Genomic DNA, 14590 nt, shown 5'->3' with positions numbered 1-14590 from the left:
CATGCTGGCCACATGACCCGAATGCTGTACGCCAGCTCCCTCAGCCTGTAAAGTGAGATGAGCACCGCAACCCCAGAGTCGTTCACGACTGGACTTAACTGTCAGCGGCCCTTTACCTTTTTACCTTGTGATTATCTTGTGTGAGGGAAAGCTTGGTGATTTAGAGTCTTAGGAAGGAGCTGAACGAACAAGAACAGTTTTATTTACAAAAAAAAAAGTTTTTGAAACTAATTTGGGTCAGGAGGTGTGTTCTCCTTAACTTCCTACTTAAACTAAATATAAGGATGTCACTGTAGTACATGCACAGCTTTTCTTAAACTTCAGTTGCTAAAAGCTCACTTGTTGCACTTCAGTTGGAAGTTGAGGTTTCTACCATAGGAGGTAAAAGAATTAACTCGGTTTCAGTTCATTTACTTAGTTCTGGCCAGGGTTACACTTAAAAACTTTTAATAGATAGAATAGAATAGACTTTATTTGCATAGCCAACAGGCCATTGCTTCGAGGGACAGACAGAAACAAAAATACATTACGGAAATAGTTATCATAAAATAATCTCAGTACTTAAAACTTGGCAGTGGTAATGATAATAATAATAAGACCCTAGGCGACGACACTGATGTCATTCAGACAGCAGCTCTCAGTCTCATTGCTCTCTCGACAAACCTGGCAACCTTCTCTGTTGTCGAGCTGCTCTGGTCGGCTAGGAGTGAGAACAACTTGGCTTCACAAGAGTGGCCCGGGATGGCAGATAGGAGCGGCGTGATGGTCTCGTCCCTGAGATCTTTATACAGGGAGCAGGACAAGAGAACGTGTGACACAGTCTCCACGTAGCCAGCTCCACAGGGGCAGAGCCGGTTCTCGAATGAAATTTTTTGATATCTACCTTCAAGAACAGCTGATGGTAACATATTTAGTCTGGCCAGTGTAAAGGCCCATCTAAGTTTTGGAATGGTTAAGGTAGACAAATAAGGTGCCTGAAAATCAAAGTGGGAGGGGGGCAGATAAGCGTACCAAGCACTAAATTTCTTAATATAGGCCAGATTATTCTGTTGCTCAATATCCTTCATGCGCTGGTTAATAACGGTTTTTGCCTTGGGTAGACCCATTTTCAGGAGATGCTGTGCTTGGAGGCCACATGTAAGTAGTTTTTGATGCACTACTTTGGACCACCGACTTCTATGAGCATCTCGTGCTACTAGAGGTAGTAGTCCAGATGGGTTTAAGTTTAAGCGAAGCCAATAGTTGAATGTTCTTAGCCAGGTCTGGGTTTCGATGGAGAGGCCAGTCTCCAGCCGTAGGGCCGCATTTGGTGCGCATGGTGGAACGGCTAGAATCTGTCTTAAAAATTTAGACTGGACCGTTTCAAGTGTGCGGCAATGATTTCCCGTCCAGATTTGGGCCCCGTAGAGTAATTGCGCCAAGGGTTTTGCTTGAAAGACCTCCAGAGCTGCTGGGATATGTCTGCCCCCCTTCGTAAAGTAAAAGCGAGACAGTATTTTGGCGCTTTGAGATGCTTTTTCCCTAGCATATTTATGATGGGCCTCCCAGGCCCCTGTTGACTGGAAGACTACTCCAAGGTATTTGAAAATTTTGACCTGTTCTATTGGCTGATTGTCCATCTCCCATCTGTGATATCTGTGTCTCCTAGAGAAGACCATGACTTTGGTTTTTTGGTGATTAACCACCAGTTGATCTCTCCTGCAGTAGGCTGAGAATTCTCTTAGTAGCCTTTTGAGGCCTACTTTAGTTTGTGATAAGAGAACCGCGTCGTCCGCATAGAGGAGCGCTGAAATTGATTTTTCGGCCAATTTGGGGGCATGAAACTCCGGGGATGTTAGGTATTTGACCATGTCATTTATATATAAGTTGAATAGGGCCGGGGCTAAAATACAGCCCTACTTGACTCCTTTGGTGGCTGGTAGAGGACCAATTAGTTGCCCATTTACTGAGGTTCTTACATATAACTTGGGAGTCTTTATATAGGCTTTTTATCAAGAATAGTAATCTTTTGTCAATGTTGGTAGCATTGAGTTTAGCCCAAAGTTTGACTCGTGAGATCGAGTCAAAGGCCGCCTTCAGGTCAATAAATGCTGCGTATAGAATCCCACGTGTTTTATTGATGTATTTGTCAATGAGGTGTGCTAATACGAAGCAATACAGCACAGCTTCCTTCTCAGCCTTTGGTTCCTGAGCGAGAGGACTTTTCGTCCATCCACCTCTCTCTCAGCCACCCTGAGGTATTTCCCACAGACCCAGGGGATCCTCTCAGGCCTTGTTATTCATTTGGGGATCTCCTTTTCCTAGCAGATCTCTCCCCTCCTGACTGGAAGGAGACCCTGGTTTAGTCCGTCTTCCCACAGCTTCTCCCTCTCCTGCCTCAGACTCAGCCCTCCAGATTAATTCCTGCCTCCATATTCTCCCCAGACCCTCCACTGGGTCGTCTTCCTATTTAAGCTGTGAGACTCCTTCTTCTGGCTAGAGTGATTCTCCCCAGATCAGAGCCAGTTCTCCCTCAGACAAACCCTCTCCCCATCCCCATCTCCCCTCTCAAATCTGTCCCTGTCAAACTCTCCCTCAGAAAGGGCTCCTTAGATTTTCCCTCCAAAAGGGCTGGGAGCCAATCAGAAAGAGCGAGGCTCCTGCCCTCTGCTGGAACCTCGGAGGCTCCTCCCCCCCCACTCTGCTCTGGCTCTGAGGGAAAATACCTCATGGGAACATGTGGGTTTAAGCAAAAGCAGAAAACTAGGAATAATAAAGGATACAAAAAATTGTATGCACAATATGTTTATGGGAATATCTACAACATATGGTTCATTATTAGAGGTCAGTGTCTGAGGAATAACAAAACCAGAAAAAGGGGAAGCAGCTGAAGAGGGGTGCTTACAGACACAGCAGGAATGTGAGCCCTTCTATACTTGCTTTTTAGCACTGTTCTTTGGCCCTCAAACCTAAGAAAAAGGGACTCCACCCCAGCAGTGTGTCTTGAGAACATTGGAGAATCCAAATGCTAGAAACTGAGGCAGAAGCAGGAAAGAAATAGACCCTGAATTGGGGGGGGGGAGAGCAACCCTAGAGGACCCCAAAGTTGGCAGATTGGCTGGCTTCTGTCTCTTCTCAGGAGACAAGGAAGAGAGTTCTTTGGGGAGGAAGTCAAAGGGCAGGAAGGGTGCAGAACCTGCTGTGGCTAAAGAGGGCTTCATACAACAGAAATTTCCAAGGTTTCCTGCACATTTTGTATAGTAACTTTTCTTCTAGGAGGACTAGATGCTGATTTCTCCTTCTCCCTTTTTGACGGCAGTTCAGAGTCTTGGCTGTAGTCCAGCCCAGCCCTGGTTCTTAGCAAGACTCATCCATGCTTGCTCAGGGAACTTTGTCATTCCTGTGGCCATGTATCTATTTCATAACAGAACAATGTATTTACTTTGTAGGATTTGCAGACGCCTCTGCTTAGGACAGACGAACAAGGGCTTCCTTCTAATATCTTGGAGGCTTCCTGAGAGCCCAGATGGATGAGCAAGACTCAGCTAGCCCAGAAGCAGGAAGAGGCCATGTCATCAAAACTGGGAGCAGTGAGGGATTCTGGGAAAGCTCCATGCAGAAGATCCTGGGTGAGGAGGACATTCTCCGCTCAGATGTGCAGAGCCAGCAGTTCAGGCAGTTCTGCTACCAGGAGGCCAAAGGACCTCGAGAGGTTTGCAGTCGCCTCTACCTCCTTTTCCGTCAGTGGCTGAAGCCAGAAAGGCACACGAAAGCTGAGATGCTGGACCTGGTGATCTTGGAGCAGTTCCTGGCTGTTCTTCCACCAGAGATGGAGATCTGGGTGAGGGAATGTGGAGCGGAGACCAGTTCCCAGGCGGTGGCCCTGGCCGAAGGATTCCTCCTGAGTCAGACAGAGGAGAGGAAGCCGGCAGAGCAGCAGGTGAGAGAGACTTTCCTCTGGATACTCCCAAGGGGCTCTGAACAGGAGGGGAGTATCCCAAAATTCTTTCATAATGGCTCAACCTTTTTTTTGGGGGGGGGGATGCATCCTAGGAATGATCTCTGATACCCTGAAGTGTTTGCCCCTCCCATACCTTTTCTAATATTTCTCCACATTCACTGTTCTGAATCCTTGTTGCTTTTTTAGGAAAAGAATCTGTTTCCAGAAATGGACCTGGATTCCACTGAGGCAAAGGGGATTCTGTTGCTCTGGAGAGAGAGACCAATGGGTAAGGAGGAAGGAGTTTTTTCTCCATTTGGTCACATTCTGTGGATTTGGAAACTAACCTGTGGGTTCTTTTCATCTTTTTGGGGCAGATGCTTAAGGCCAAGAGCCTTAAGTTGTGGACATGCATTTTTATGTAGCTAAAATACAAATGTCAAAATTCACTCAGTAGGTGAGACTTTATCAGAGGCCCATCTGTAGTTAGAGGTGCACTGCTTCACCTCTAAGAAACGCATGTGATAATGGCCTGCCACTTCCTTTTGTCTCTCACAGGTGACAGAATGATGCTGCCAAGACCTCTTCTTCCATCTTTGCCTGGAGGCAGAGGAGAAACATCAGCTCTGGAACCAGATCAGGTAGGGAGAAGGAGCATTGCAGGCAAAGAAGCTCCTGCTCTTGACTTCTGTCATAACTGCCCTTAAAAAAGGCTTAAAATGCCATTCCAGAAGGTTTATGTCGTAGAATGATTAACAATCACGTCACGTTCACTAGCTTTCTGAATGATGCTAGTATTATTTATCAGTTGTTGCAGTTTTATTTACCAATTCAACATTTTATGCTAAGATACGCTTCTAAACAGTTGATAAACCATAAAAGGAGTGGCCACAATTCACCTCACAAGTCCCATTGCTTGCACTATAGGGCTTTCCCTCTCCTTCCCCTCCCTGCACCCATTTACACAAAGATGAATACCCATCATTAAAATACACAACAAACCAATTCCGTTAAGACCTTAAAATGTGCATCCATAATTAAAATGTACATCAAAACAATCCCATTAAAACAGAACAGCAATGAACAGGCAGAAAGCAGCAGAGCACTCTGTTGTAGATAATGTGTTGGCCGTCTAAGAGGAAGACTTCTCTCTTCTTTTAGGGTCCAGTGTGCTTTGAAGATGTAGCTGTTCGTTTCACAGATGAGGAGTGGGCTTTGCTGGATCCCAACCAGAAAGCTCTGCATAAGGAAGTCATGGAGGAGAACTGTGGGATCATGAACTCTCTCAGTAAGGCTCCCTGTTGAATCATGATGTGTTTTGAAATTCAATACGTATCTATATATGATGGACCTCCAATATTTTGATGGAGCTCAACAGCACCACCTACAGCACCTGCGATTCTGACACCCTCACAGTGAACCCTGAATGGAGGGCTATCTGCTCTTCTGTCTCTGAATATTCTTCCTCCAGTTTTCCCTTTTAAAGTCATGGTTGGGCTGGTCTGAACTACCTGGGCCTTCAGGGATGTTATGGAATTTGAAGAAGCTTCTGTCAGGTTTTCATAGACAAAAGAGATGACTGACATTGGTAGGGTGTGAATTCCATGATTCAGCAGAACAAAATCTTTTACGGAATGGAACCGGGCTTTTCAAATCCCACTGTCATGGGCTGGCTGGATGTAGAGGAATGGTGGGAGGAACCAGGTGGGAAACTCCCAAGGGAATAAGGCTCAGAGCCCGGGGAGTGGTGGTGGGACAAGCATGAGTTGTCAGAGGGAGAGGAGGAAGAGAAACAAACAAGATGAATTTTAACAGGGAGAAATGTAAAGTATTGCACTTGGGCAAAAAAATGAGAGGCACAAATACAAGATGGGTGACACCTGGCTTGAGAGCACTACATGTGAAAAGGATCTAGGAGTCTTGGTTGACCACAAACTTGACATGAGCCAACAGTGTGACGCAGCAGCTAAAAAAGCCAATGCAATTCTGGGCTGCATCAATAGGAGTATAGCATCTAGATCAAGGGAAGTAATAGTGCCACTGTATTCTGCTCTGGTCAGACCTCACCTGGAGTACTGTGTCCAGTTCTGGGCGCCACAGTTCAAGAAGGACACTGGCAAACTGGAACGTGTCCAGAGGAGGGCAACCAAAATGGTCAAGGGCCTGGAAACGATGCCTTATGAGGAACGGCTAAGGGAGCTGGGCATGTTTAGCCTGGAGAAGAGGAGGTTATGGGGTGATATGATAGCCATGTTCAAATATATAAAACGATGTCACATAGAGGAGGGAGAAAGGTTGTTTTCTGCTGCTCCAGAGAAGCGGACACGGCGCAATGGATCCAAACTACAAGAAAGAAGATTCCACCTAAACATAAGGAAGAACTTCCTGACAGTAAGAGCTGTTTGACAGTGGAATTTGCTGCCAAGGAGTGTGGTGGAGTCTCCTTCTTTGGAGGTCTTTAAGCAGAGGCTTGACAACCATATGTCAGGAGTGCTCTGATGGTGTTTCCTGCTTGGCAGGGGGTTGGACTCGATGGCCCTTGTGGTCTCTTCCAACTCTATGATTCTATGATTCTATGAGATTGGGAGGAGGAGGTATTGGAAGCTGAGGAAGTAAAGGTTTTAGTCAGCAGGGGGAGTCTGTAGCAGAGAGGAGTCCAGAAGCAGGAGAGGAGCGAGGCCAAGAGGCACAGACGAGTCAGGCTGGTGCTGAAGCCAGGGTGTCTCGCCCTCCTGCTGTGATAAGCTCCCTTCCCCCTTCGTCTCTCTGAACTAGAAGAGGTATGAAGAAGAAGGAGCAGAGACAGTTGTGCTGACAGAAGGGAAGGGACCCATGAGAAGAGGAGGCTTAGTCAGTTGTGGGAAGGCAGGGACTTGAAGTCGCCACAACATCCTCATAGTGGCAAAGTCTACGGGAATTGTTCTTGTGCTCACTGGGCCTGACACTACTGAGCAGCCTGTTTGTTCTCATAAAGAGTTAACTTCATTTATTCCATGTGATTTATTGCTGATCCGTTCCTGACACTCAGTTTCCTATTAACGCCTGTCGACAAAAGCAGTGAAGCCGGTTGTAAGACCTTACATTTAATTCCCTTCTGTTCTTCCTCTGTATTGTTAATTAGTGTTGTTCAATAATCGAGGGTTGCATTTCTTCCTGAGGCTGTGATCGTTTCTCTTTTTGTTGCAGGTGGTAATGAATTGGAAATTAAAAACGAGGGAGACCAGGACAATGTCTACACAATGGAGAAGCGATGTAAATATACAGAGTGTAGAGGGAACTTTAGTCAAAGCTCCCATTCCACTTCCCTCCAAATAAATCACCTTGGGAAGAAATCCCATCAGTGCTTGGAATGTGGGAAAAGCTTTACCAAGAAAAAAAGTCTCATGACCCATCAAAGAATTCATAAAGGGAAGAAATCATTTCAGTGCTTGGAATGTGGAAAGAGCTTCAGTCGGAATTCCCATCTCAGTTCCCACGTAAGAACTCACAGCGGAGAAAAACCATATCAGTGCATGGAATGTGGTAAGAACTTCGCCTTGAATGAAAGTCTCACTTCCCATCAAAGAATTCATACAGGAGAGAAACCATATCAGTGTTTGGAATGTGGGAAGAGCTTCACCCAGAAGGAAAGTCTCACAGCCCATCAAAGATATCATACAGGGGAGAAACCATATCAGTGCTTTGAATGTGGAAAGAGGTTCCTTCATAGTGCCAAGCTCACAACTCATCAAAGAATTCATACAGGGGAAAAACCATATCAGTGCCTAGAGTGTGGAAAGAGCTTCAGTCAGAGTGCCCATCTCACAACCCATCAAAGAATTCATACAGGGGAGAAACCATTTCAGTGTTTGGAATGTGGGAAGAGCTTCAGCCAGAGATCCATTTTTAAGTCGCATCAAAGAATTCATACAGGGGAGAAACCATATCAGTGTTTGGAATGTGGAAAGAGCTTCAGTCAGAGTGCTATGCTTAAGACACATCAAAGAGTTCATACAGGGGAGAAACCATTTCAGTGTTTGGAATGTGGAAAGAGCTTTACCCAGAAATTAACTCTCACATTCCATCAAAAAATTCATACAGGGGAGAAACCATATCAGTGTTTGGAATGTGGAAAGAGCTTCATTCGGAAATCCCATCTCAGTTTCCATAAAACAACTCACAGTGTGGAGAAACCATATCAGTGTATGGAATGTGGAAAGAGCTTTGCCTGGAAGGAAAGTCTCACATCCCATAAAATAATTCATACAGGGGGAAAACCATATTACTGCTTGGAATGTGGAAAGAGCTTCACCCAGAAGGAAAGTCTCATAGCACATCAAAGAATTCATACAGGGGAGAAACCATATCAGTGCTTGGAATGTGGAAAGAGCTTCAGTCGGTACTCTCATCTCAGTTCCCATCAAAGAACTCACAGCAAGGACAAACCATATCAGTGTTTGGAATGTGGAAAGAGCTTCGCTTGGAAGGAAAGTCTCACTCCCCATCGAAGAATTCATACAGGGGAGAAACCATATCAGTGCTTGGAATGTGGAAGGAGCTTCACCCAGAAGGCAAGTCTGACTTCTCATCAAAGAGTGCACACCAGTAGTAGTAGTAGTAATACTAATAGTAATTTTATAACGATTAATGATCAGTATCAGGATAAAAACACCAATTACAAAATTGAAAAGTTTAGAACAAAATAAATTAGTAGTACACATAAAAAGTAGTTCTAGTTTGTCATTTATCTGTCAGAAAGGTGTACATTCTGAAATGGACACTCTAATCAGCAGGTTTACGGAGACACTCAGAAAGGAGATTCACTTGAGAATAGAACCTTTCTATCCAATTTATTGAGAGTTAAGGATAAGGTCCATAAAATGTGCTCTAAATCATGAGAGATTACAAGGCAAAAGCTTGACCATGGAATGAAATAACATCACTTGCTGTCGAAGTTGCAGATCAGTGAATCATGGGAAGGAGAAATTGAGAACTTCTGAAACAACAGTGGGATATTAGCTCCTCCCAAGGCATGATGGAGAGCAGCAACGGCTGGGAAAAGATAGACGTAATATTTTACAAGGACAGGAAGGAACACGGATAGAATAATTGACACACACAGGAGGACATAGTTGGAATGCTTCACTTACAGCTTTATAAATAATTTGATATTTAACACGAATGGATGTTGTTAATATTGCAGTTGTATAAGGGATTGTTATTTCAACTTGGGTGTAATTGAGATGAATAAGATTTTGGAACGCGGAAATAAAATAAATCTTCAAACCATCAATTCTAGTATGCAGGAGGTCACCAAAATGATATAATTTGGCATTTGAATGATTGGGATTAGTAATTGTATAATAATTTGGCATTGCTATGATGAAGCTTTCATTCAATTGGTGTAATTGAAAACTAATAAAAATTATTGTAAAAAAAGAAGAAGCATGCATGACAGATAGTCATCTGACCTCTTACTTAAAAACCTGCAAGGAAGGAGAGTCCACCATCAGAATGTTCTGCCTGATGTTTAGTACGAACCTTCTTCCTTGTAACTGGAAGCCATTGATTTGGATCCGACCCTCTGGAGCAGTGAAAACAAGTTTGCTCCATCTTCCATGTGGCCCTTGATCATCTTGGTCACATGTTCTAGCTTGCCAATATCCTTAAATTGTAGTGCCCAAAACTGGACACAGAACTCTAGGGGAGTCTGACCAAGTTAGATTATAGCATGACTACTTCTTCCCTCAATCCAGGGACAATGCTTCTTTTGATGCAGCCTAGAATAAAAGGTAAAGGTAAAGGACCCCTGACAGTTAAGTCCAGTCGTGAACGACTCTGGGGTTGTGGTGCTCATCTCACTTTACTGGCCAAGGGAGCCGACGTTTGTCTGCAGACAGTTTTTCCGGGTTATGTGGCCAGTATGACTAAGCCGCTTCTGGGAAAACCAGAGCAGTGCACGGAAACGCCGTTTATCTTCCCGCCGGAGCGGTACCTATTTATCTACATGCACTTTGACGTGCTTTCAAACTGCTAGGTTGGCAGGAGCTGGGACTGAGCAACAGGAGCTCACCCTGTCACGGAGATTCGAACCACCAACCTTTCGATTGGGAAGCCCTAGGCTCTGTGGTTTACACCACAGCACAAGCCGCATCCCTTGCAGCCAAGAATAGGATTAGCTATTTTTGCTGCTGCATCACACTGCTGAAGAGGAGAATTGAGAATGGAAGAATGAAAAGCCTTGTGAGTAGTACATGGATGTTCTGTCCATAGGAAATTGACCACCACACCAGCAAGAGGACTTCCATAGCGCCCAGATCCTCAGCTGTCAGGATGGGGTGGGGAGGCAGAATCAGCACCATGGAGAGGGACAAAGGAGCCTGCTTCAAGACCACAGCTAGCAATCCTGCAGCAGAGGCAGAGCAGTTATCTCATCAGTGGCCTGGAGTTACCCAAGAATCTGGCTTGCTATTGGCTGACTTGAGGCCCCACCCCCTGAATGCCCCACCTGGACAGTTAAAGGACCGGTTCTTCCTCTGCAACCACTGGCTTCCTCTTGGTCCCTAAAGTGGGTGATACCGCCCCATGAAGGGTTTTTTCCTGGGGGGCACTAAGAGGCAAAGGTGTGGCAGTGTACAAAACTCTCAGACTTTGAAGAACTTCCATTGCATAATCAAGTTCTTTGGTTTTGTGTTGTACTAATTAAACTATGTGCATTTGATTTTGAGTAAATATGCAACTGTTACCGTTTAGAATTTATGGTGTTATTATCTTCCTTAGTGTGTTGCGCAAACAGCTCTTCTGAATAATGCTTTTATATGGTAGGGGGCACTGGGAAGGAGTGGGGGGCTGTGGCCCAAAAATGTTTGGTAATCTAGGACCTGGAGTTTCAGGCTCTGAGGATCTCCCCCCAGGATGTCTCAGTCATCTGAGGAGCCTGTAGACTAGTGTGTTAGAGTGGCAGAGGTGTCTTCCTGGGCTTCAAGGAAGGAGATATACCGTATTTTTCGCCCTATAGGACGCACTTTTTCCCCTCCAAAAATGAAGGGGAAATGTGTGTGCGTCCTATGGGGCGAATGCAGGCTTTCGCTGAAGCCTGGAGAGCGAGAGGGGTCGGTGCGCACCGATCCCTCTCGCTCTCCAGGCTTCAGGAGAACCCCAGCGCCAGCCCCACAAGGTCGGGGGACAGAGGGAGGCGGAACGCCACCACCCCGCTGTCTCCCGAAGTGGTTTGGAGGCTGGCGGCGGGGTCTCCCGCAAGCTCCGGGGACAGTGGGGAGGCACAGCGCGTCTTCCCGCTGTCCCCGGACCTGATCTGAAGGCGGGCGGCGGGGAGAAGAGCGCTTCTCCCCGCTGCCTGCCCCGCAAGCTCCGGGGACAGCTGGGAGGCGCAGCGCGTCTTCCCGCTGTCCCCGGACCTGATCTGAAGGCGGGCGGCAGGGAGAAGAGCGCTTCCCCCCGCTGCCAGTCCCGCAAGCTCCGGGGACAGCTGGGAGGCGCAGCTCGTCTTCCCGCTGTCCCTGGACCTGATCTGAAGGCGGGCGGCGGGGAGAAGAGCGCTTCTCCCTGCTGCCTGCCCCACAAGCTCCGGGGACAGCTGGGAGGCGCAGCGCGTCTTCCCACTGTCCCCGACCTGATCTGAAGGCGGGCGGCGGGGAGAAGAGCGCTTCTCCCTGCTGCCTGCCCCACAAGCTCCGGGGACAGCTGGGAGGCGCAGCTCGTCTTCCCGCTGTCCCCGGACCTGATATGAAGGCGGGTGGCAGGGAGAAGAGCGCTTCTCCCCGCTGCCGGCCCCACAAGTGCCTGGGGGGAAAAAATAATTTCCCCCCCAAAAAACTTGGTGCGTCCTATGGGCCGGTGCGTCCTATGGGGTGAAAAATACGGTAGGCTCCCGAGACTCTGGCTTCTCATGGGATGGGTCAGGGAATGAATTCATTTCTGGGCTGCTATTAATAGGTGTTGCTATCTTCCTTAGTGTGTTGTGCAAACAGCTCTTATGAATAATGCTTTTATATGGTAGGGGGCACTGGGAAGGAGTGGGGGGCTGTGGCCCAAAAATGTTTAGTAATCTAGGACCTGGAGTTTCAGGCTCTGAGGATCTCCCCCCAGGATGTCTCAGTCATCTGAGGAGCCTGTAGACTAGTGGGTTAGAGTGGCAGAGGTGTCTTCCTGGGCTTCAAGGGAGGGGATTACAGTGAAGCATTAGAGCATGAAAAAGCTTTTAAGAATCATGAATCATTCATTGCCTTCTAAATACTGTTTTTTGGTAAGATAGGGAAAATAAAAATTAATGTTAAAAAATTAATCCAATAATCTGAATATATGTTATAACATATTTAGGTATTAATACAACCGAAGTTCACTTTGAATCACAATGAGAGCTCTTTCCCCACTAGGTGGTCAACTCCTCGCCCTCAGGAAAATACAGCTGACTAGACAGGTGGGGATACAGAAGATAGGGAAGCGAAGTAGAGGTCAATTGGTATTTATTTGGAGGGGGAGAGGCAGAAACCAGTATAAGCCCAGAAGGAAGGACAGGTAAACCACAACTAGGAGGAAATCTATCCCCCTCCCAACTCCCCAGTCTCCTAAACCAAGAATAAGCCCCAAATATCCACCTCCCCACCTCAGAAGGATGGGGCATCCCCAACATAGAAGCATATTACATTGCCAACCAAATACGCCATATAATCCCATATATACTAGAAGATGAGACAAAACAATGGATACACCTAGAGAGGGACACAATTGAAAATACCTGCACCACAGCATACCCTCTCCTCCCAAACAAACTAAGGAAAATTCCCACAACACTTAACAGGTACACACAGACCATGTTCAAAGCATGGAAAACAGAAATAGGCAAACTATCCCCATCCCCACTAATTCCCCTGGTGTACCACCCATTATTCCACCATGCAGCACAAAACCTGGCAAACCAAAGGCCTGTATCGCCTAACAGACTTCAGTAAAAATAACAAACCTTTGTCAACACAAGAAATACAGGACAAACTAAGACACCCAAATGCCCTGGTTAGCACACCACCAATTACATGCCCTCTTAAACAATCCAGCAGTAAAATCAGCAGCAACTAGGCCCCTGACAACCTTTGAAAACCTCCTCCTAACAACAAAGGGACATGGTAAAGGGATGGTATCCTCAATATACAAAATGCTAGTCCAAAATCCTACGATCCCCCTGGACGCAATCAAAAAACAATGGGAGGACATAGGCTATGAGATTAACCCCACTCAATGGAGCAGAATGTGGTCTAAACCCCACTTTAATTCCATATCAATGAAAAGAAAATAACTCACTCTGAAACTCACCTGCAGGTGGTACCTAACACCAAGAAAACTAGTGCTAATACACCCAGGAACCTCACCAAAATGCTAGAGAGGGTGCACCTCCACAGGTACATACCTCCACATGTGGGAGTGCCCCCAAATCCAACTATTCTGGACAACAGCTATATGAGAAATATGTAAAATAACTAAGTATTAGAAACAACCCAGAATTGGCCCTACTAAACATTTTCCAAGACAATAATGCCCATTTACACCACAAACAACTCATAACCCACCTACTTTCAGCAGCCAGAAACAACATCCTGGAGAGACCTGTCAGGAGTAAGCATGGACCAATGGTACCAAATAGTCTGGGAAACAGCCTTACTAGAAAACATAAACTGAAACTGACAGGGGGACAAATAGAAGAAGACACCTTCACCCCGGTATGGCTCCCCTTTATCACATACACAGCCCAACAAGACGATGACAAAAATCCACCGACAGCATACAAATCAGTATGGCTAACCTGATCCAAAACACCCACCCACCCCACTCACACAAGAAAACAAAGATCACCACAGCCAACCACAAACAAACAACCACACCCTAGGCCAACCCCAACCTCTCTCACTACCAAAGGAACACAAGTGAACAGCAGAGAACCTGCACAAGCAACGCTGACACAAAACCCCACATATATTAAGTGTTATGTACTGAAGTTCTCACCCTGGGCCAGCAAGGGGATACTGTAGATAGTTATGCAAATGAAGGGTCGAAAAGTGACGTTCAGTGATTGGATAGTTTTGTATGCAAATGAAGGATTGAAAAGTGACGTTCAGTGATTGGATAGTTTTAGAAAATGGCAACAGTTACAATTGTTCTGGAGCTCTATATAAGCAGGCTGACTGAGCTCCTCAGCTTAGTTCTGTTCCAGCTTACAAAATAAATAGCTGTTTTGGAGAAATCGCTGTGTCCTCTGCTATGTCAACCCACAACTTAACACTGGCGACGAGGATGGGATAGATGGACATCAGAGCACAGCCAGATGCAGCCACCCTCTGAGCAGAGCTGAATCACTGAGCTGAATCACTGAGCAAAATCACTGAACAGAACCAATTCAGAGCTGACTGTTCTGGCTAGAGCATGGTGTTCCATCCATCGCCCTTCACGCCGGCATCGGAATCATGGCTTCACTTGTGCCTCTACCGCCGTTTGCGCCAGCCTCTGAATCATGGGACTCCTACCTTGCTCGGTTCGACTGCTACCTCCAAGCCAATGAGCTGACGCAAGTATCACAGGAGCGTAAGCGGGGCCTATTCCTCAGCCTCTGTGGGCCTGAGGTGTTTGAGACGGCCTGAGCGTTGGTTGCGCCTGAAGCAGTTCAGGCAACACCGTGGGACA

General features: G+C 46.4%; 1 protein-coding gene across 1 annotated transcript; it reads left to right on the top strand.

The window, feature by feature from the left end:
• The first annotated feature begins 3808 nt into the window (after positions 1-3808).
• Positions 3809-8604, top strand: LOC128398356 (zinc finger protein OZF-like). The gene is made up of 3 exons (XM_053359362.1): positions 3809-3820; positions 5081-5207; positions 7106-8604. The coding sequence occupies exons 1-3, from the start codon at positions 3809-3811 to the stop codon at positions 8602-8604; spliced, it is 1638 nt and encodes a 545-aa protein (XP_053215337.1).
• Positions 8605-14590: the final 5986 nt, after the last annotated feature.

The sequence above is a fragment of the Podarcis raffonei genome, chromosome 12 (assembly GCF_027172205.1).
Source record: "Podarcis raffonei isolate rPodRaf1 chromosome 12, rPodRaf1.pri, whole genome shotgun sequence".
Taxonomy (NCBI): domain Eukaryota; kingdom Metazoa; phylum Chordata; class Lepidosauria; order Squamata; family Lacertidae; genus Podarcis; species Podarcis raffonei.
The sequence above is the reverse complement of the archived record's forward strand: the minus strand, read 5'-3'. Positions and strand labels throughout refer to the sequence as shown.

Excerpts from the sequence above, each read along its gene's own strand:
- LOC128398356 (XM_053359362.1), top strand. Across the intron at positions 5,208-7,105 it reads TGGGATCATGAACTCTCTCA|GTGGTAATGAATTGGAAATT; the intron begins GTAAGGCTCCCT and ends TTTTTGTTGCAG.